General features: G+C 38.7%; 1 protein-coding gene across 1 annotated transcript in view; it reads left to right on the top strand.

The window, feature by feature from the left end:
• Positions 1-22517, top strand: part of gnb1a (guanine nucleotide binding protein (G protein), beta polypeptide 1a) — a 269592-nt gene that overhangs the window by 191815 nt on the left and 55260 nt on the right. Inside the window, exons 7-8 of the mRNA XM_051931257.1 lie at positions 21865-22066; positions 22269-22485. Coding sequence (XP_051787217.1) covers positions 21865-22066; positions 22269-22485 — 419 coding nt within the window. The remainder of the gene's footprint in view (positions 1-21864; positions 22067-22268; positions 22486-22517) is intronic.

Here is a 22517-nt window from a genome sequence, read left to right as displayed (position 1 = left end):
AAGGAATAATATTAGAATTGAAGGTCTACCTGAGAATCGTGAAAGTCCAAACCCAGTGAAATTCGCAGTTGAACTATTCTCTAAAATAATTTTAGAGGACTTTAAATCAGATACAGAGATAGCAGCAGTTATCGCATACTCGGATCATATACCTTTAGACCTAGGTCTTTTATTGTCCGCTTTGAGAGATTATTATGTAAGCTAGATGTGATTGCACTCCACAGACACAAGCAAGAAATTATATTTGAAAATAACCACATTCATATCTTCCCTGATTTCTGTCCCGCAACAGCTGCTAAATGTGCAGCCTTCTACAACATCAAACAGCGGTTACGGCAAGCCAATATCAAATACAGCTTCTTGTATCCTGCCAAACTGAAAGTGGATGTTCAAGGCCAATACTACGTCTTCCCCAGCAAGGAGGAAGCAGAAAAGGAATTAAGAAAGCTGATCTCGAGACTATTCTGAAACACAATAGTGAGTCGCAACCTGTCATGGCATAGCAAGGAGGTATCACCTGCTGTCTGATCCACTAGTAATGATACGGGTATTATAATTATATATTCTTTACATTACTCGGACACTTTCTGTTTATGTCTTAATTGCAGTTATAGACGTGTGTGAAAGAAATTAATTTTTTTTTTTCTTTTTTTTATTGTATTGCTACCCTAAAGGGGACTGTTTAACATCATACCCTTGGTTTGTTGTTATTATTGCATTAGGATTTACTATGCATATCCTGGACCACTTTCTAACACCATTCCCTGGGTTTATTATCTTAATACTTTAGGACTGCTGAAGATTTTATATCTTATGCTTATAGTTAGTTAATGATTATATTTTAGGCATATAGTATTTAGACTATATTGGCAATAGATATCTCTATTTTCTAATCCTCAAATGCCGCTGCGTGGGGGCTTGTCTTGCTTTGGACGTGCTCTGTCTCTAGGTATATCAGAGGATCGGGACTTTGTGAAGTGGGGAGGCAAAATGGGGGGGTGGGGGGGTAAGGGGGGGGGGGGAGAAAGAGAGCAGGCTATATCTAATCTATCCTTTTAATCCTTATAATTATAACTACCAACGTAACAATAGGCTGCATAGCAATCACCCATGGGGAAATAGGAAATTAAGGTCAAAGCTGTCTCACTTCCAGTTAAGACTATAAAATGACATCAAAAATTCAGAATCAATGTCTCCATGATGGGACAGTTAACTTTGTGAACTGGAATGTTAAAGGCCTGAATCACGAATTAAAGAGAAAGAAAGTATTCTCTCACCTAACAGGTTTAAACGCTTAAATAGTATTTTTACAGGAGACCCACTTACTAAGCAAGGATCAGTTCCGGCTGCAAAAGGACTGGACTGGCCAAATGTTCCATTCTAGCTTTACAAAGAAAACTAGAGGTGTGGGAATCCTCATACATAGAACAGTCTCATTTTTAACATCAGATATAGTATCTGATCCTGAAGGGAGATACGTGATGGTTATGGGCAACTTATTTAACTGTAAAATGATTTTGATAAATGTTTATGCACCGAATGTCGATGATAAGGAATTCATGCAAAATGTATTTGCATCCATTCCCAATGTGAACACTCAGAAAATTATAATGGCTGGGGACTTTAATTGTGTTTTAAATCCACTCTTAGATAGGACTCCTGTCACGGGGGGGATGACATCTAACACTGCAAAGACAATTACACAGTTTGTAACTGACCACAACTTATCAGACCCCTGGAGGTTTCTAAACCCAAACTCAAGAACATATTCTTTCTACTCACCAGTACATCATTGCTACTCCAGAATTGATTATTTCTTTATACAGTGGAACCTCGGTTTGTGAGCATAATTCGTTCCAGAAACGTGCTCGTAGTCCAAAGCACTTGTATATCAAAGTGAATTTCCCCATAAGAAATAATGGAAACGCAGATGATTTGTTCCACAACCCAAAACTATTCATATAAGAATAATTAATACAAAATATAAAGTAAAAATACATAAAACAAATTAACCTGCACTTCACCTTTGAAAAGAATCATGGCTGGTGTGAGTTTCTAAACTCTTGTGGGATTCCACCCAATGGGACGACACGCAGAAGAGCGTCCCAAAGCAATCGCAGTCTCCCAGCGCTGTAGCAGTTCGCCGTAAAAGTGAATCCGAAAAGATCGCGGACATGCTATAAGCGCCTGCCGTTGATGGGTGATACAAAGAACATTATAAATGCGCAGGGCCCTGCTTGACTGCTGTGTCTGTTTCAAGCTGAATAAAGCTGGTGTTGCTAAAGTACTGAGACTCAGCTTTGTGTTTTAGTGTAGAAGACGGGGACTCGCACGTCACAGCACACGCGCACGAGCGAGCACACACACATACACACACAAGCGCGGGCGCACACACAGTCACAATGCTAATGCTGTAGTAAACATTATACGCTCGTACGGATGTTTACTATGATTGAGGCACGCCGACTCAGTCGGAGAATAGGAGACGATTGCCCACAATCCCGCAGCGACAGAGAGAAGAACCATCAGCTCAGTTGTGATCACATGACGCTCAGCAGACAAAGAGTATACATACTACTCGTACTGCAAGACCTCGTTCGTTTATCAAGTTAAAATTTATTAAAAATTTTTGCTCATCTTGCAAAACACTCGTATTGTAACCAAGTTACTTGCAAACCGAGGTTCCACTGTAGATAATAATTTCTTGCCTATGATTAAATCTTGCAAGTACGATGCTATTGTTATTTCTGACCATGTACCTCTGATCTTGGAGCTAAAGTCACTATGCCCCACACACTCACCTCGCAGATGGCGTCTTAACCCGCTTCTATTAGCAGACGAGAACTTTACTGAATTTATATTCAAACAAATCAGTTTCTTCCTAGAGACAAATACATCTTCAGAGGTTTCTGCAGGAATACTCTGGGAAACTTTAAAGGCCTTCTTAAGAGGACCGATTATTTAATATCTTTCCCACAGGAATAAATTAGAAACCAAGAAAGTATCAGAACTAAAAAACGAAATTACTAGAGTAGATGAAGAATATGCGAGGCTCTATATAGGAAAAGGCAGGCTCTGCATTCAGAACTCCAACCTCTTGACAACTAAAGAAACTGAACAACTAATTTATAAATCCAGGCATCATTACTATGAACACGGAGAGAAAGCTAACAAGCTTTTAGCTTAACAAATCCACAAGCAAGAAGTTTGCAATGCAATCCCAGTAATCACCAACATTAACTCTTTTAGGGCTAATTTTTTTTTTGTTTCTTTTCTCCCAGGGCTGAATATTTTTCCAAAAACTAACATTTTTTAAAAAAGAACACAAAGCAATTGTTTAACATATCAAATCAACAAAAAATATTTACTTTTGACAAATGTTACTGTCTTGCATGTTGTATGAGCCTGCATACTGTATGATTTCACATACATATCACATACATTTTACATAGCAAAGTCTGATCTCGCCCAAAGCAGCCAATTTCAGTCATTGCCACATTGCACTCCTTACAATATAATATGTGTTGCTTTGGTGCCTATTTTTCAATTGTCTGTTGCTGCATTTTCTCACATATATTATTAGTGTGTACTGTAGAGAGACAAGTCACCCATTTGCCATCGTGCCATGCCACTGCCACCAAGTTTTCTGCCTGCATGAAAACCGTATTGTCACCTCTTTTCATCTTCTGAAACTTTATGAACTTTATGTATGGCATTATAGCCTGGCTCACCCCATGGGATTTGCTTCTGTTTATTACAGAAGTGAATAAAACTTTGCAGCAGCACGTACCTAAGCCACCAGGGGACAAAACACGTTTGGACCAATGCTCCCTGAAGTTATATCACCAGTTCTGTCCCATCTCTATTTGTAATGCCACAGCGTGCTTCATCTCGTCTTTCGTTGTGGGTTTCCACTTTGAAAAACGAGAATGCGATGCAAACGCAGCCCGCAATTCAAAAAAAATCTCTGCCTACCTGTTTGTCTCGTCTGACAGTAGCTGAAAAGCAGCATCAGGAGAGAGCAGCCTGAAGTACAGCAGCTGGTGATCTGTCGTGTCCAACAGCAAGCCATGCCATCTTGTAAACTCCGGTAGCCAGATCAGCTCTCAACGGATCAATGTCTGTGTATTTATCCCATGCGAACCTTGCCGTAGATGCATCGGCTGCACGAAGGCACTCAACTGGCAGCAGATCCGCTGGCGCGGCATCGGCTGGTGTCTGATCAGCTGATGCCTGCTTCTCACTCTCTTGCTCGATCTCCTGATCACTGCCAATAAAATCCGATTCTGAAAAATCAAGAGTCCGACTCCGCGATAATGCACAAAACATCGTTTGCCGAGTGTTTTCTATTCTGCACTTGCTTCGCTGCCTTTTCACATGTCGGTGCCATCTTGCCATTGTTTACATTTCGCAACTCACGCACACGCAAGGTTTAGTTGCCGAGTCAACGAGTCTAGCATTTCTCCAAGCACAGAGGGGAATGCCTGTGACGTGACAGTGAGATTTGTCGCCATTAACAGCTGATTGTCGCCCCCTGTCCCTGGATGTCGACTTTTGTCGACATTCGCCTTTAACCCCTCCTGTCGACAAAAGTCGACCTCCGCCCTAAAAGAGTTAACGGAGATGAAATCATTGACCATAAAAATATAATGCACACATTTACACACTACTATAAATCCTTATATTCTACAGAGTTTAAAGAAAAAAACACACAATCTAATGCATTTCTGGATACATTACAGATGCCACAAATAGGTACTTTTAGTGCGGAGTAACTGGATAAACCTCTGGCGCTATCAGAATTACTAGATGCTATAAAGTCACTTCAAGGCGGGAAAGCAGCAGGCCCTGATGGCTACCCTGCAGAATTTTATAAGAAATTCTCCACTCAGCTAGCTCTCCTCCTATTAGCAACATTTACAGAAGCTACAGACAATCAAATTCTACCTCAAACTTTTCGCCAAGCATTAATCACCGTCTTTCCTAAACAAAATAAGGACTTATCACAATGTGCATCATATAGACCAATTTCACTTCTGAATAATGATGTTAAGATACTCTCAAAAATCATAGCTAGAAGGATGGAGAAAGTGCTGCCTTCTGTAATATCACAAGATCAAACTGGATTTATCAAGGGTCGACACTTCCAATCTTCGACAACTGTTTAATGTAATATACTCACCAACAAAGTCAAACACCCCAGAAATATTATTATCATTGGATGCAGAAAAAGCATTTGACATGATTGAATGGAAATACATTTTCACTACATTAGAGAAATTTGGGTTTGGCCTGAACATTTGTGCATGGATCAAACTACTCTATACCAATCCAGAAGCTTCAGTTTGTATTAACAACATTCGTTCAGACTACTTTAAACTAGAACGTGGTACCAGACAAGGTTGCCCCTTGTCACCACTGCTATTTGCAGAACCACTGGTGGTTCACTGTCGAAATTCTTATCAGATAAAGGGGATTTTCAGAGAAGGACTGGAACAGAAAATTTCTCTATATGCAGATGATATGGTACTGTATATATCAGACCCACAAAATTCTGTGGCTGCAGTCTTAACAACACTTACAGAATTTCAAAAGATCTATGGTCTCAGAATTAATTTGAATAAAGTGTGCTCTTTCCAGTGAATTCTTAAGCACACAATATTAGATTGGACACCTTCCCTTTTATTTTCGCAGATCACTTTAAATACCTAGGGGTAAACATCACAAGTAAACATAAAGCTCTTTATCAACAAAATTTCGCCGTTTGTATGGAAAAAATTAAGCAAGACTTGCATAGATTGTAAACCCTTCATCTCACTCTAGCTGGAAGAATTAACGTTAAGATGAATATTCTTCCTAAGCTACTTTTTTCATTTCAGAACATTCCAATATACATTAATAAACCATTTTTTAAGCAATTAGATTCAACAATAACCTAATTTATTTGGAACTCAAAACATCCATGTATCCAAAGAGCGACCCTACAAAGACCTAAGGCAGAAGGTGGCATGGCTCTACCCAACTTTCAATTTTATTACTGGGCAGCAAACATACAAGCTATAAAATCCTGGACACAAATAGATGAACATGCACAGGCTTGGTCCGCAATAGAAGTAAAATCCTGCAGTACTTCTTTATATTCCCTGCTTTGTGCCCCAATAAATGCAAGTTATCAGCAATATACTAATAACCCAATTGTGCTTCACTCACTCAGAATATGGAATCAATGTAGAAAGCATTTTAAGATGGAGAATCTTTTATCTGTGGCACGCCCTCGACCCTCTGCAGTTCGCATACCAGTAGAAGGTAGGAGCGGAGGAAGCCATCATCTATTTGCTACTCCGATCCCTCTTCCACTTTGACAGAGGCAGTGGTGCTGTAAGAATTATGTTTCTGGACTTCTCTAGCGCCTTCAGCACCATCCAACTTCTGCTCCTTAGGGTCATGCTGACCGAGATGGGGGTAGATTCATACCTGGTAGCATGGATCGTGGACTATCTTAAAGACAGACCTCAGTATGTGCGTCTCGGGAACTGCAGGTCTGACATTGTGGTCAACAACACAGGAGCACCGCAGGGGACTATACTTTCTATGGTCCTGTTCAGCCTATATACATCGGACTTCCAATACAACTTGGAGTCCTGCCACGTGCAAAAGTTCGCTAACGACACTGCTATCGTGGGCTGCATCAGGAGTGGGCAGGAGGAGGAGTACAGGAACCTAATCATGGACTTTGTTAAATGGTGCGACTCAAACCACCTACAACTGAACACCAGTAAAACCAAGGAGCTGGTGGTGGATTTTAGGAGGCCCAGGCCCCTCATGGACCCCAGGATCATCAGAGGTGACTGTGTACAGAGGGTGCAGACCTATAAATACCTGGGAGTGTAGCTGGAATGTAAATTGGGCTGGGCTGCCAATACTGATGCTCTGTGTAAGAAAGGACAGAGCCGACTATACTTCCTTAGAAGGCTGGCGTCCTTCAACATCTGCAATAAGATGCTGCAGATGTTCTACCAGATGGTTGTGGCGAGCACCCTCTTCTACGCGGTGGTATGCTGGGGAAGCAGCATAAAGAAGAGAGACGCCTCACGCCTGGACAAACTGGTGAGGAAAGCAGGCTCTATTGTAGGCATGGAGCTGGACAGTTTGACATCCGTGGCAGAGCGACGGGCATTGAGCATGGTTCCTGTCAATCATGGAGAAACCACTAAACAGTATCATCTCCAGACAGAAGAGCAGCGTCAGTGACAGACTGCTGGCAACATCTTTTCATCCTATGAACAATTACATTCCAAATTTAACTTTCCAGCCACACATTTCTTTCACTATCTTTAAATTGGGATCTTTGTTAAACAGAACCTGCCCGATTTTCCTCATCTTGCACTCACCTCCATACCAGAAAAAACATTGCTCAATTTCAAGGATTTAGACACCATCTCTGCAATATATAAAATTATCTTGCAGTCCCTCCCTTTTAAAGATCCAAGAGGACAATGGGAAAAAGATCTCTTAATCAATATATCAGAAAAGGAGTGGAAAATAGCAATGCAGAGACTTCACTCAAGCTCCATATGCACAAAGCATACAATTATTCAACTCACAATTATATATCGAGCACATCTGTCTCGCCTAAAACTGTCCAAAATGTTTCCAGGGTAAGATCCAACCTGCAAATGCTGCAATCAAGTCCCAGCCACACTGGGTCACATGTTTTGGGCCTACACCAAATTAACATTATTTTGGAGCAAAATTTTTAAGTGCCTTTCAGACAGCCTTGGTGTCACATTCCCTCCTAACCCATTAACAGCTGTGTTTGGTGTTCTTCCAAATGTATTTAAAGTGGAGAAGGACAAACAAACCATGATTGTATTCACTACACTTTTGGCACACAAACTTATTTTGCTAAACTGGAAGAATCCTAACTCTCCTCTTTTAAGTCAGTGGGAAGCCAATGTTTTATACTATTTGAAATTGGAAAAAATCAAATATTCAGTTAGAAGATCTATACAGAATTTTTTCAAAACCTGGCAGGATCTAATCAATAATATAAGCTTGTAATGCACCGAGGTGGCAATTATCCCCACATTTCTTTTTCTTCTCCATTTATCTCTATTACCATATTAAGCTCATCAATTTAGGTATGTTTACAAGCCTTAAGTTTTACTCTGTTGGCCATGCTCTCTCTCTCAGGAGTGGGGGGCGACTTGTTTTCAATCCTATCTTTTGTAAAAATTGATCTATTTGTATGGAATGATTACAATATAGTTAATCAAATTTACCTGTGAGGCATGTTGAGCTTATTGGCCTATAGTTGCTTTCCCAGTCAGCCTTTCTATATAACAGGATAATTATTTGGCATTTTCCAATCCTTTGGAATTTCCCCAGTGTGTAGTGACTTCTTAAAAATGTGTGTCAAAGGTTTATATGTATACTCACTAGCCTCCTTAAGAACTTGAGGATACATATTATCTGGTCCTGGGGCCTCATGTATAAACGGTACGTACGCACAGAAATGTTGCGTACGAATGTTTCCACGCTCAAATCACGATGTATAAAACCTAAACTTGGCGTAAAGCCATGCACATTTGCACAGTACCTCATACCCTGGCGTACGCAATTTCTCCGCTCGGCTTTACAGACTGGCGGCACCCAGCATCAAAGCAGTGCTACTGCTCCTGTGTGCTCACCCTTTCTTTCTTAGATCCGCATTCCTGACGCGGCTTTATAAATATACTGAAACTAACTGCATATTGTTTATTAGTGTAATGCATCTGATTGTAATTAACCTGCAGCAATATAATGGTCCAGGGAATAGCCATAGTATTCCAAATACCATAACTGCTTTAGCGTTGTTGCTCTCAAAGCATCTTCTTCTTCTTTCAGCTGCTCCCGTTAAGGGTTGTCACAGCAGATCATCTTTTTCCATATTACTCTCACTGCACCACTCCGAGTATTTATATCACTGTATCTGAGTGGGGAATCACAGCAGCAGCTAATTGGAAAGAGAATTATCAGTATGCAGCATGAAGCAGACGCTGCCTGAGCCACGGCAAAACGTTTCAGAGACTTTCCTGTACGGACTTCGCGGTCCAGAAAAAGTTTCATCCCTAGAACTATAAATGCACTCAATCAGTCCATCAAGTGCTCCTTGTAGAACTGTTTGTACTTATAAGTACAATTACCTCACTGTAAACTTGCACTACAGTTATAATAATGCACAACCTGTGCCACTTTATAAAGCGCATATTTACATATGATGACGATATTTTTAAGATGAAATGCAGCGAAATATGTTGATTATATTATACAGATAAAACTTTAACTTCATTTAAATAATCTGTATTGTTAATAATTAAACATGTGAGGACACGGTGCCGCAGCACTAGCTGTTCCTGCATTGCGTTACATTCTTGCTGGTGCTGACACGACACTGGAAGGATAGACAGAATAATTAAACATGTACTATGAAGATATTTCAATGTTCCTTAAAAGTTTTGAGGAATCGGCGTTCTAAGCTTACAAATGGCTTCACGTCTATTACAGAGCTGATTGTGTGGTGATTGGGTATTTGGAGAAAGAAAAGTAAGTACATGAATTGGAGGTTAGTACGTTTGAAAGAGACAGTACTTCTGTAATAAATTGTTTCATCGAAGGTCGCGCATGGCGCAGCAAGCCTTTTGCGTGAGACATGAACAAGCACTGTGCCACCATGTTCCCGTGTTTAATAACATGCTTTCATTCCTATCATCATGAAAAAGATATCACATATACATCTCAGTATTTTAATTATTCAGAGATCTGTAATATCACGAATGTAATGGATTATGTGTCCTGTCGGAGAAAGAGAAAGCCCGTTTAAGAAGTAGGTAGTGATTCACACACAGAGCACATACAAGATCAAATAAAGAACAAACATTTAACGCGCTTCTTTAGTTACAATGGGATTTGAGAAACTAGTAAATTAAACGATTTTAAGATGAAGTTTATGATGTTCTACTTTAATGGCAAAATAAACTACGTGATTAAAGTGGAAATTTCGAGATTAAAGTTGACATTTCATGCTTTTTTCCCACTGTGTGCCTATTTTTTTTGTCTGTACCCTAATAAGCTACGACTCGCCTTTTCACGGCGACTTTGATATGTGACTTCTTTTTTATTTCGGGCACTGTGCGACTTTGTGAACTTGAGCTTTCAAGTTTCTCCGACACTCTGTCACTCGATCAACTTCCTTTTGTTGATTATACCACTATTTAAACCAACAAATAGTACGTTTTTCCTTTGCCTCCACTTGGTATTCGCTGAAATTGTTATATTTTCCCCCGTGCTTTTCCCATTGTCTTTTCACAGAAGGCTATTTATATTGATTTGCATATTCAAAGAGGCATAATTCTGGGAGGAGTTGGGGCGGGACAGAAGGCGTGTGCACGTGCGTTACTTTTCACGCTGATCGGGATTTAAGTAGCGGAAGAACATGGAAGTTTGCGTACGTACAGATTCCTGCATCTGGATTTTTCTGTGTGTACGCACATTCCCGCTTTTGTGCTTACGCCATGTTATAGTGTGAGTTCTACGCACAGCGCCTATACATGAGGCCCCTGGTGATTTGTTTAATTTCAGCTTATTTAATCTAAGCAGTGCTTCTCCCTGTATAATTTCCATATCACTCAGTACCTCTTTAGTAGTCTCTCTTACCACTGGGAGGTTGTTTACTTCTTTACATGTGAAGACCTCAGAAAAATCTGAGTTGAGAGTATTTTTTAATTCTCCTTTATTATGCCTGATGAGCTTCACCTCCTACTTGACTGTCCATTTACTACTAAAATACTGAAAAATCTCTCTGGGTCATATTTTGCCTTACCTGCTGTTTTCTTTTCTAATGTCCTTTTAGCCCTCTTACTGTCCATCTTAATGGTTGCCCTCATGTTCTCATACACCCTACAATTCACTTTGGAGTTATTAATCTTCTACATCTTATACAGCTGTTTTATAGAGCTTCTTTTTCAACTCTTTACTAACCAACTGCAGAGTTTTTTAATTTCATGCTTATTCCATATGTAGGTATGTACCTGTCCTGCGTTATATGTAAAATGTTTTTTAAACCTGTACCACTGTCTCCACACTTGAAAGCTTGTCCCAATCTGTCCTCCTTAGGCTTTGCCGGATCTTCTCAAAATTTGTCCTTCCAAAGTTAAGCTTAACAGTTTTAGTCTTTAGTCTTCTGAAACACTGAGAATTGTATTATATTATGGTCACTTTACCCTAGTGGTTCAGCCACCTCTATACCCTCAATTGTGTCCTGATTACTACAAAACTAGACAGGCTTCCACCCACGTTTTTGCTTTAACATACTGTGTTAAAAAAACAATCACTGACTATTTATAAAACTTCTGCTCTTGTGCTCTGCACTTTGCAAGGCTATCCCAGTCAATATTCGGGTAGTTGAAGTCCCCCTGACTATAATATCCTCCTGGAAACTTACTTAAAATTACTAAAAACATGTGCATTAAAATTTATCTCTGCTTTGGGTGGTCTATAACTACTACTAAAATAAGGCCTGTTTTCCTAATGCTTTCCAGACTACGCCAGGTGTCCTCACTTAGATTGTGCTCATTGTCCAAATGAATAGGACTTGTGTTTAAATTTTGTTTGATATAAACAGTAACCCCATGCTAGGGGCTATCATGTCTCCAGATTGTAGTAGTGTTAATTGTGGCACCATGCAAAAGGATGCATTGGAAACTATCAAGCAATTGGTCAATGAGTGTGTATAACTTAAGATCTGGATGTGCTAGGCAAAACCTATGTCAAGATTATGAATTATCATACTAAATTTATTATGTAACACATGTTTTTAACTCCAGTAGCAAAATCTTCATTTTTTAGTGTAATGAGTATTGCATTATTTACTGCTATATATTGTGAGTTTACAGTATATTCAGCTTTCTTTTTTGCATATGGCTTTTTAAACATTACACACCCCAAAGTTAGTCAGATGAGATATATAAGTAGTTTTTTTAGAATAGTGAATTGTGCCTTTAGTGTAAATATTAAACCTAGCACCTTGCATACACAGCTTACAGAACTATTCGTAGCCTTTGATATTAGCTTATCTAGGCACATTAACTGCCTATCAGCTTCATTCGCAACAATGGTTTAAAAGTCATAGAAGCTCATTAGTACAGTGGTGCATAAGTGCAATGCGCAAAAATAAATTAAACATCAATTTTCCTCATTTTAAGGTCTTTTGTTGCTCTGGCAGTGTGCTGCAGCTTGGCTGATGTGCAGTATGAGATTTTCATCATCCATAGTGTGTTCAAGCCAAAATGTTCCACATTAGTCATGTCAGGCCAGAAGACTTTTGCCACATCCTTGCTATATCTTCTGTAGTGTATTTCACAGAGGATTAAAAATAAAAAATGACCGTGTTTCAGTAGTTGACAACAAGTAAACAATAACATGCTGAAATTATTAGGCAAGTGGACTGTGGTTTGGATCAACAAAATTGACCAAGAGAGGTGGGGGGATTTTAATTCAAACAAATACACACAGGCACCCTTTGTCTGCATGTATGTGGACTTTGCATGTGAACTCTTACAGGTTTGCTTTTGTTTTGAATAGTGGTGATAATGAAGTTTCTGTGTGTCACTATATGAAAGAATGGGTACAATTCCCAAACCCCCATCCCCAGATTGCTTTAGACAGTCTTTTTGTATTATCTCTCAATATATGGGTAAATATTGTACATTGGCAGTACAGTACAATAGTGTGGTATTTTCTAATACCTTTTTCAAAGCTAGTTAAAAAAAGTCCCACTTTTCTCACATTATCTTTTGTTAATGCCTACTGTGAGAATGGCCCAAATCCTGCTTACATATTAAGCAAAGAATCTTCCATTGCCCCTTTTTCTTGAAATAGATTAGGGTTTGTTTAATTGTATTTCAGAGTAAATTAGCATCTTTGCATTCACAAGACCTTGATAAACATATTTCATTGTTCAAAAAGCTTCATCACAATTTAGTAATTTGGATTTAATACAATTTCTGCATATGTTCAAAACCAGAGATTATGATTTATGTGTTTTTTTAACAACCGTTTAAAGTCTGTGTAAGATTCTGATCTACTTACTACTTGTATATTATTGTAGCTGTGTTTATGGTGAAAACAAAAATGTGAAGCACTTTGGAATCACTGTCAGCTTATGAGCGAGTTGTACAAATAACAGGTACAATCATGCCACAGTTTTTTCTCAGACCCTAGTTAAACATGAAACTTGAATAACACATGCCAGACTAGAATCAAATTTGAGATATTACCCTAAGTTCTTGTCTATAAGCCGGACTCATGTATTAGCCGGAGACCAAAAATCATACGAATTTTTAAAATAAAATCGTATCATAGATAAGCCGGACTCATGGATAAGCCGAACGTACTATAACCTATAACTAATAGAAGGGAGGGAGGTCAGTGGTTTCACTCGCGCCCATTTAATTTCTTTAAGGGGGGAGAGAGTGTGAGATATTGCCGTCTCTCTCACTCCCCGCATGGCGCGGTTGGAGCGGCCGGAGCGCGTTCTTTCTGCTCTGGGCGTCGCCGAGTCAACACGAGCGCGTAGCGGTCATTTAAATTGTGATTTTATATGTAAGCATATTTAAATATATATCGCGGATTTCTGCGGACAATGGGTCTTTTAATTTCTGGTACATGCTTCCTCAGTTGGTTTGCCCAGTTGATTTCATACAAGGGACGCTATTGGCAGATGGCTGAGAAGCTAGATTGCTTACTTTCTGTCTCTCTTGCGCTGACTATCTGTGATCCTGACGTATGGGGATTGAGCAGGGGGGCTGTTTGCACACCTAGACGATACAGACGCTCGTCTAAAAATGCTGAAAGATTATCTTCACGTTGCTATCTTTTGTAAAGCTGATTCCTGAAAAGACATGCTGCACAGTGCTTCGCATACTTAAAAGCTCGAAGGGCACGTATTGATTTTTGACTGAAAAACAAACTCTCCCTCTCTCTCTCTTTGTCTGCTCCTGACGGAGGGGGTGTGAGCTGCCGCCTTCAACAGCTTTGTGCCGCGGTGCTTCGCATACTTAAAAGCCAAACAGACATATTGATTTGTTTGCTTCACTCCTTTGAAGAGGAAGATATGTTTGCATTCTTTTAATTGTGAGACGGAACTGTCATCTCTGTCTTGTCATGGAGCACAGTTTAAACTTTTGAAAAAGAGACAAATGTTTGTTTGCAGTGTTTGAATAACGTTCCTGTCTCTCTACAACCTCCTGTGTTTCTGCGCAAATCTGTGACCCAAGCATGACAATATAAAAATAACCATATAAACATATGGTTTCTACTTCGCGGATATTCTTATTTCGCGGGTGGCTCTGGAACGCAACCCCCGCGATGGATGTATAAGCCGGACTTATGTATAAGCCGATATTCTATTTTTTCATTTTCACAACTTTTTTCCTTAGATAAGCCGCGGCTTATTGACAAGAACTTAGGGTATATAAGAGAGCTTGATGTTACAGTATGTATCTATTTGAAGAACTGCTGATTATTAGCAATTTGATCACAGAAAATTGAGGCCCTTGCTTCCCCCCCCCAGACATAAAAAATAAATGTGGAATCCAGGAATGCCTATGATATTACATTTTTTCTTTTCCAAAACTATCCTTGGCTTTCAAACATCTCTTCCTGACATTAATTTGGAAGGTCTTGATCTCCTGACGCTCAGCATTGAAGAACAATTGCCGATTCACCTCTCTCACTAATTTAAAAGGGGCTGTGGACCTCCATTGGCAAGGGAAAATCACTTGGCCTTGGCATAATTTCAGTGAAAATTGTTTGGCTTTTTAGAAGCAGTTACGAAACTCTCATTTTTGTAAATTAAATTCAGCCGTTATCTCTAGTAATATGAATGCTTTTGTTAAAATAACTTTAATTACTCTTCTGCCAAAACAGGACAGAGACCGATCTGACTGCTTGAGCATGTGCTCAGTATTTAGAACTTGATTACTAAATTTCTAGACAAATTCCAGTCCATTGAGTTTAAAATGGACTTATCTTGACCTGCTGTATTGCAAATAACTTTTGCCATCTGCTCTGTTATCAATATTGCTTCAACATCTTCGTGGCCAATGATATTAAATTCACTGGATTCTAAAAAGGCTTTTAATTGAATGAATTAGGCATTTCTTTGGTGTGTCTGGGGTAGTGTGGAATTTAGATTTGAATTTAATAATTTGGTTAAAACTCCCTATTCTTTCCCCTTCTGGTACTGTTATTTTTTATGTTCCACTGTTTTATTGTACTAAGGCACCAGACAAGACTACCCATTATCCCATCTTTTATTTAATCTTTCTCTCAATCCTCTGGCCTTGTCTCTTTGCCAGTCCAAACTAATATCTCCCATTTGCTTATTTGACATCCCTCTCACAGTTTCATTATATCCTGATGGCACTTTTTTTTTCTTGGTAATTCTCATTTGTCTAGATATTTTACAAACTTCATTGTTTAACATTTATGAGGCTACTTTAGGTTTCAAAAAAACTACCAAATTATTCCTTTGCCAAAGTGCCACCTTTGACACTTCCTTTTCTGTGGGAATTTAAATTCACATACTTCACATACCTCAGTATCCACATCTCTAAACTGACTAGGTCTTGAATCAAGCCAAACTGTAGCTATCCTTTTAACATTTGTCAGAACACATGAGGAGAGCTTTTAAGAAGGTGAACACCAGGAAGGTAGTAGGTCCAAATGTAATTTCAGGATGCTTTTTCAAGATCTGTGCTGATCAGCTTGCAACAGTTTTCACTGTAATATTTAATCTCTCCTTAACCTAGTTTATTGTACCAACGTGCTTTTAAAAGGTCCACCATTGTCCCAGCACCTAACAGAATTCCATCCATCCATCCATCCATCCATCCAACTTGACTGAATGATTATCATCCTGTTGTACTAATGCCTATAGCAATAAAGTGCTTTGGGAGGCAGGTCAAAAATCACACGTGCTCTTCTGTGCCAAAATATTGGATCCATTACAGTTTCTATATTGCTCCAGTAGATCCACAGAGAATGCCATCACCTTGATCCTTCATACAGCACTGACCCACCTGGACAGCAAGAGAGGGAATTATGTATGAATGCTATATATAGATTATAACTCTGTATTTAAGATAATAGACCTTCATTGTGATAGATTATAACTCTGTATTTAAGATAATAGACCTTCATTGTGCAGTTAAATTTTTTTATCTCCCTGATAAGCAGACTGCAGGTAGTTTGAGTGAATGACCATACCCCATCATCCCTCACTCTCAACACAGGCGCTTCACAGGGCTGTGTCCTAAGCCCGCTGCTATACTCCATCTACATGTATGACTGCACATCTGTACACGACTCCAACAATGTTGTGACGTTTGCTGATGACACAGCTCTAGTAGGCCTGATCTAACGTCAGAGAGTAGGCTTAGCTGAATGGAGAGTCTTTTTCACTGATGTTAGGCTAACCGTCTTCTACTAAATATCGTCAAGAAAAAGGAGCTGACTGTGAACTTTGGGAGAAAACAGTAGAGGCACTACCACCTTCTCAGTATTAACAGCACTCAGATAGAGAGGGTGGGCACTTTCAGATAACTCAGTGTCCACATCACAGAGGATCTGACCTGGCCCAAGCACATCAACACCTTGGAGCAGAAGGCACAGCAGCATCTGTCCCACTTAAGACACAATAGAGATTTAAGGTTGTCCTCCCAGACACTAAATAACTTCTATGCATCCACCATCAAAGGTATTCTATCAGGAAGTATCACTGCATGGTCTGGCACCAGCAAATAGTAGGACAGGGGTGTGCATTCACTAACCTCCAGGACATCTATACCAAGCAAATGTTGAACCAGAGCACTGAAAATTATTAATGATGCAGTCAGGTAAAGCTACCGCTGCCAAGAAGGAGCTTTTTCCCATAGTCCATCTATATATTGAATAAGGAAAGTGTCTAGAACTTCATGATGCTCTATTGTTAACTCTCTCACATTGTTATTTTAATTGGGTGCAGCAATGCACTGTATCAGTGCATGCTCCTAACCTCTGTTATGCCTACATGACCACACAGTAATACCTGAACTATTCCGAAGCAGCATTTGCACTGATTTGTGTTTTTTGTATCTCACACCCTCATACACCTTTATCGTAAGAGCATCCCTTATTTACGCAATGGAGCGTTCGATCAGAATAAAATATGAAGCTGGTTTTAAATTAAATGTCATTGAAATAGCGAAAGAAATTGGAAACTACGCTGTTGCAACAAAATTCGATGTGTCTGAGAAACTGATGTGAGATTGGAGAAGGCAAGAAGATGTAAAAAAAAAAAAAATAAAAATAAAAATTGTCGCATTTTTGAACGGATGTATAAGTCGGGGTCTGATTTTATGATCGATTTTTTTGGGTTTCAAGACCCGACTTATACGTGAGCATATATGGTAGTTGTTTTTATTTATGTATTATTGTTATTAATAATAATTAATGATATTTGAATTTATAAAGTTAGGTGTTGTTATTTTCACCTTCATATTTATCTCAAGGCACAGTAATAGGAGTTTAGCAACTAGCAACTAAGCATTTCGCTGCATATTGTTCTATCATATTGTTTTATATGTATAATTTGTATGTGACAAATAAAATTTGATTTGATTTCCTAATCAATAATTTAGAAAAAAAAATAATATAAAAAGGTAAAACTATAATAACCTTGCTTCATGCTAAACATGGTCGTAATATTGGGTAAATGTGCCTTCCTAGCCTCATCCTCCAACTAATTCTAGCTACGGGATACTGAATGACCTTGCTGTTTGATTAAGGTTTGACATTATATGAGTGTAGCTACGTCTTTTCTAGCTTCCCAAAGTCGACCAGCTACTGAGTTGACAAGGTAGGATCCAGCATAAGTAAAATGTGTAACAAAGAAATCTCTCAGCCCAAAAAGATCATTTTAAATAGTTTAATAAAAAATTTAAAAAGTTATCTTTTTCATTACAGTCTTAGCTTTCTCGTGTTAAACTTAAGTTACTTTCTGTACTTAAAGGTTATGTTATTTCTCTATGGCAAACTTACATAGGCTTCATTCAGTGCATTCAGATGGTTTGAAACTGTTTGCCCTCCGTGCCTTACCAACTACAAGGTAGATCATAAACTGGAACTAATCTGTAGTCAGAGAGAGAAGAAATGATTAGAATATTCCATTTATAATTTGGCTTGTGGGGGTTATAATAGACCCTCCCTTTTGACTATGCACAAATATATAGACCAAAAACATTTTAACATAACTAAGAAAATACTTCTCTCAATTTAACATTAGACCATTTTTTAAAACAATCTAGACGAGGACAGGCCATTCAGCCCAACAAAGCTTGCCAGTCCTATCTACTTAATTCTTCTAAGAGTTTTGAAGATCCCAAAACTCCCAACTGTCTGCCACACTTCTTTGTAGTTTATTCTATGTGTCTGTGGTTCTCTGTGTGAAGAAGAATTTCCTAATGTTTGTACGAAATTTACCCTTAACAGATTTCCAGCTGTGTCCTTGTATTCTCGATTAACTCATTTTAAAATAACTGTCTCATTCCACTGTACTAATTCTAAATTTTAAATACATAAATCATGCCTTCCTTAATCTTCTTTTGGTTTAACTGAAAAGTCTCAAGTCTTTTAATTTTTCTTCATAATTCATCCCCTGTAGCCTGGAATCAGCCTAGTCACCCTTCTCTGCACTTTTTCTAGCATTGCTATGTCCTTTTTGTAGCCTGGAGACCAAAACTGCACACAGTACTCCAGATGAGCCCTCACCAGTGCGTTATAAAGCTTGAGCATAACCTCCTTGGATTCGTAATCTATACATTGTCCTATATAAGATAATATTCTGATAGTGTAGAGTCCACTATGACTCCTAAATCCTTCTCATAAGGTGTGTTTTTGATATTCACACCCACCATTGTGTATTCAAATATAATTTTTACTTCCTATGTGGCCCTAGTACTGACCCCTGTGGAACACGACTCTTAACATCAGCTAATTCTGATAAGGTTTCTCCCACCATAACCCCTGTGTCTGAGCCAGTTTTGCACCCATCTTCAAACATCACCCTGAACTCCCACTTCTTTTAATTTGATGCCCAGCCTCTCATGTGGCATCTTATCAAATGCTTTCTGAAAGTCCAGGTAAATATCATGCTCCACTTTGATCATACCCTTTTGTTGCTTCCTCATAGAATTTCAACATGTTAGTAAAACATGACCTCCTTCTTCTGGACCCCTGCTGACTGTTCAGTAAAACTGTTGTTCTTACCATGTGTTGCTCAATCTTATCCGTAATAATTTTTCCATTATTTTATTTTATTATTTATTATTATTTTATTTTTCCATATACTTTATTACAAGGACTGTATTGCCCAAACTAAATCTAACTATTATACTCACATTATTTCTTCTAATGAAGGCAACACCAAGTCATTGTTTTCACTGCTTAATAATATCACACAACCCCTGGATTCTTTACCTTCTCACCTTTACTCGACTAATTTTTGCAATTCCCTTTATGTCCTTTTTTTTAATGAAAAATCCAGGAGATTCACCAGTCTCTCTGTACAGATTCCTCCAGTGCTTCATTTGAATTTCACCCACCAACTCATTCATTTTCCTGTTTTCAGCTTCCTACTTTCTCAGAAATCTCAGATCTTGTCTGTAAGTCTAAGCCATCCACCTGTCAACTGGACCCTCTCCCTACAGTTCTGGTCAAAGCCTACCTCCCCTCTCTGGTCCCTCTTATTTCTGCTATAATTACTCTTCTCTCACTACTGGTACTTCCTTTATCTTTTAAATCTGCTGCAATAACCCCAATACTGAAAAAACCTGGTGACGGTCCGACTAATTTCAGTAATTTTCTTCCTATTTCTAATCTACCCTTCATTTCCAAAATTCTTGTAAAAATAGTAGGCATTCAACTTCATTCTCATTTATCTCAAAATCTGTATGAACAGTTTAAGTCTGGTTTTCGTCCCCTCCACAGTACAGAAACGGCACTTATAAAAATTACTAATGACCTCCTTATGGCAGCTGATTATGGTTTAATTACTATTCTCATCCTCCTTGATCTGAGTGCAGCCTTTCCCACTATTTGTCACACTACTCTTCTCAATAGATTATCTTCGATTGGCATTACCCACACTCCACTAGATTGGTTCAGATCCTACCTCTCAGGCCGAACTCAAGATTGGTTCAGATCCTACCTCTCAGGCCGCACTCAGTTTGTTCAGCTTAAAACTTTCACATCCCAACCCACCGCTGTTACTTCAGGTGTGTCCCAGGGCTCTGTCCTGGGGCCCCTCCTTTTCATTATTTACCTCCTTCCCCTTGGAAATATCTTTCGTAAATATAACATTAGCTTCCACTGTTATACTGATGACACCCAGCTCTATCTCACTAGCAAACCTACTGTTTCCTTTCCACCCTCCTCGCTTATTGATTGCATAGCAGAAATCAAATCCTGGTTTTCTTCAAATTTTCTTAAATTAAATAGTAACAAATCTGAGGCTCTCCTCATTGGTACAAAATCAACATTATTGAAAAAAGATCATTTTTCATTTGTTATTGATAATTCCTCTGTCTCCCCTTCCCCACATGTTAAGAGTCTGGGTGTCATCCTTGATAGTACTTTATCCTTTCAGTCCCACATCAATAACATCTCCCGGTCTGCATATTTCCACTTGCATTAATCGTATTCACCACACCCTCACTCCCCACACCACTGCTATCCTTGTTCATAGCCTTGTCACTTCTCGTCTAGATCATTGCAGTTTCCTTTTCTTTGGTCTTTCTCGTACATCTCTTTATAAACTTCAACTGGTCCAGAATTCAGCTGCCCGTATCATTACAAGAACCCCCTCTATTCACCATATCACTCCCGTTTTTCAGCAGCTTCACTGGCTTCCAGTTAAGTTCCGCATCCAATTCAAAATTCTTCTGTTAACCTTTATAAGGCTATCCACAACCTTGCCCCTCCATATCTGTCTGACCTCCTCCATGTTGCCATTCCCTCCTGTACCCTTAGATCCTCTTCCTCCATCCACTTGACTGTCCCCTTCATCCATCTTACCACTATGGGGAGCAGAGCATTTATTTGCTCTAAATGCTCTGCTCCCCAGCTCTGGAACTCACTACCATCTGAGCTTAGAAATATTGAATCATTTTCACTTTTCAAATCTAAACTTAAAACTCATTTGTTTAAGACTGCTTTTTCTCTTTGATTACAATTGCTCTGTCTGATTTTAATTGTTGTATTTTAGTTTTGTTTATAATCTGTGTTTTATCTATTGTTCGGTGTCCTTGAGTGTTTAGAAAGGCGCCTACAAATAAATAAAATATATTCTTAATTTTCCTGTGATGCACATTAAGCTTTCTGGCCTATAATTGCTTTTATCTGCCCGGTCACCCTTTTTATATAAAGGGATAATAGTTTGCCATTTTCCAGTCCTTTGAAATTTCTTCAGTTACAGAGGCAGCAATTAATCTAGAAGTTTATTATAAGATTGTAATTCTTTGTACATGACATTTGTTTTTTATGTCATATTAGGCTCTGCTGTATTTGTTGGTGTGTTTAACACATAAGCTTGAAAATATGTGTTTTTTAACAAATTGATCTGTGCAGAAAAGATCTTTAAATACTGTAAGGCTACGTATTCTAACAATAAATGAGGAAAAAGTCAAAGAGGATTAAATATAATTTATAACAGATGCACATGTATGTGATTCAGGATAGGCTTATTGTTAGTGGTAAATATATAATATTACTTTCTACCTTTTTTAGCGCCCTTTGGGATATTGAAACTGGCCAACAGACAACTACATTTACTGGTCATACTGGTGATGTCATGAGCCTATCCCTTGCACCAGATACAAGATGCTTTGTGTCAGGAGCTTGTGATGCCTCAGCCAAGCTTTGGGATATTAGAGAAGGAATGTGTCGACAGACATTTACTGGACATGAATCTGACATTAATGCAATTTGTGTAAGTAAATGTTAACTTTTTAACTGCAGGGATTGTTCAAATAAAAGTATTTGAATTGCAAGGTCTCTTAAGTAACATGCATAGGTACTCAGATACTACCTATCTTAAGCAGTTACAGTTTCACGTATTCTTGCTCTGTAATATTACTATTTATGGGTAGTCATATGAACTAATCTTTGCCAAATATACATTTCTATTTTAGTTTTTTCCTAATGGAAATGCTTTTGCAACTGGGTCTGATGATGCTACCTGCAGACTCTTTGATCTACGTGCTGACCAGGAACTGATGGTTTATTCTCACGACAATATCATTTGTGGCATCACATCTGTAGCATTTTCTAAAAGTGGTCGTTTGCTGCTAGCAGGATATGATGATTTCAACTGTAATGTGTGGGATGCCCTTAAAGCAGACCGTGCTGGTAAGTATTTGTTTAAAGTTGCTTTCTTTTTT

The sequence above is a fragment of the Erpetoichthys calabaricus genome, chromosome 8, assembly GCF_900747795.2.
Source record: "Erpetoichthys calabaricus chromosome 8, fErpCal1.3, whole genome shotgun sequence".
NCBI lineage: Eukaryota > Metazoa > Chordata > Cladistia > Polypteriformes > Polypteridae > Erpetoichthys > Erpetoichthys calabaricus.
This window is presented reverse-complemented; position numbering and strand designations above follow the sequence as displayed.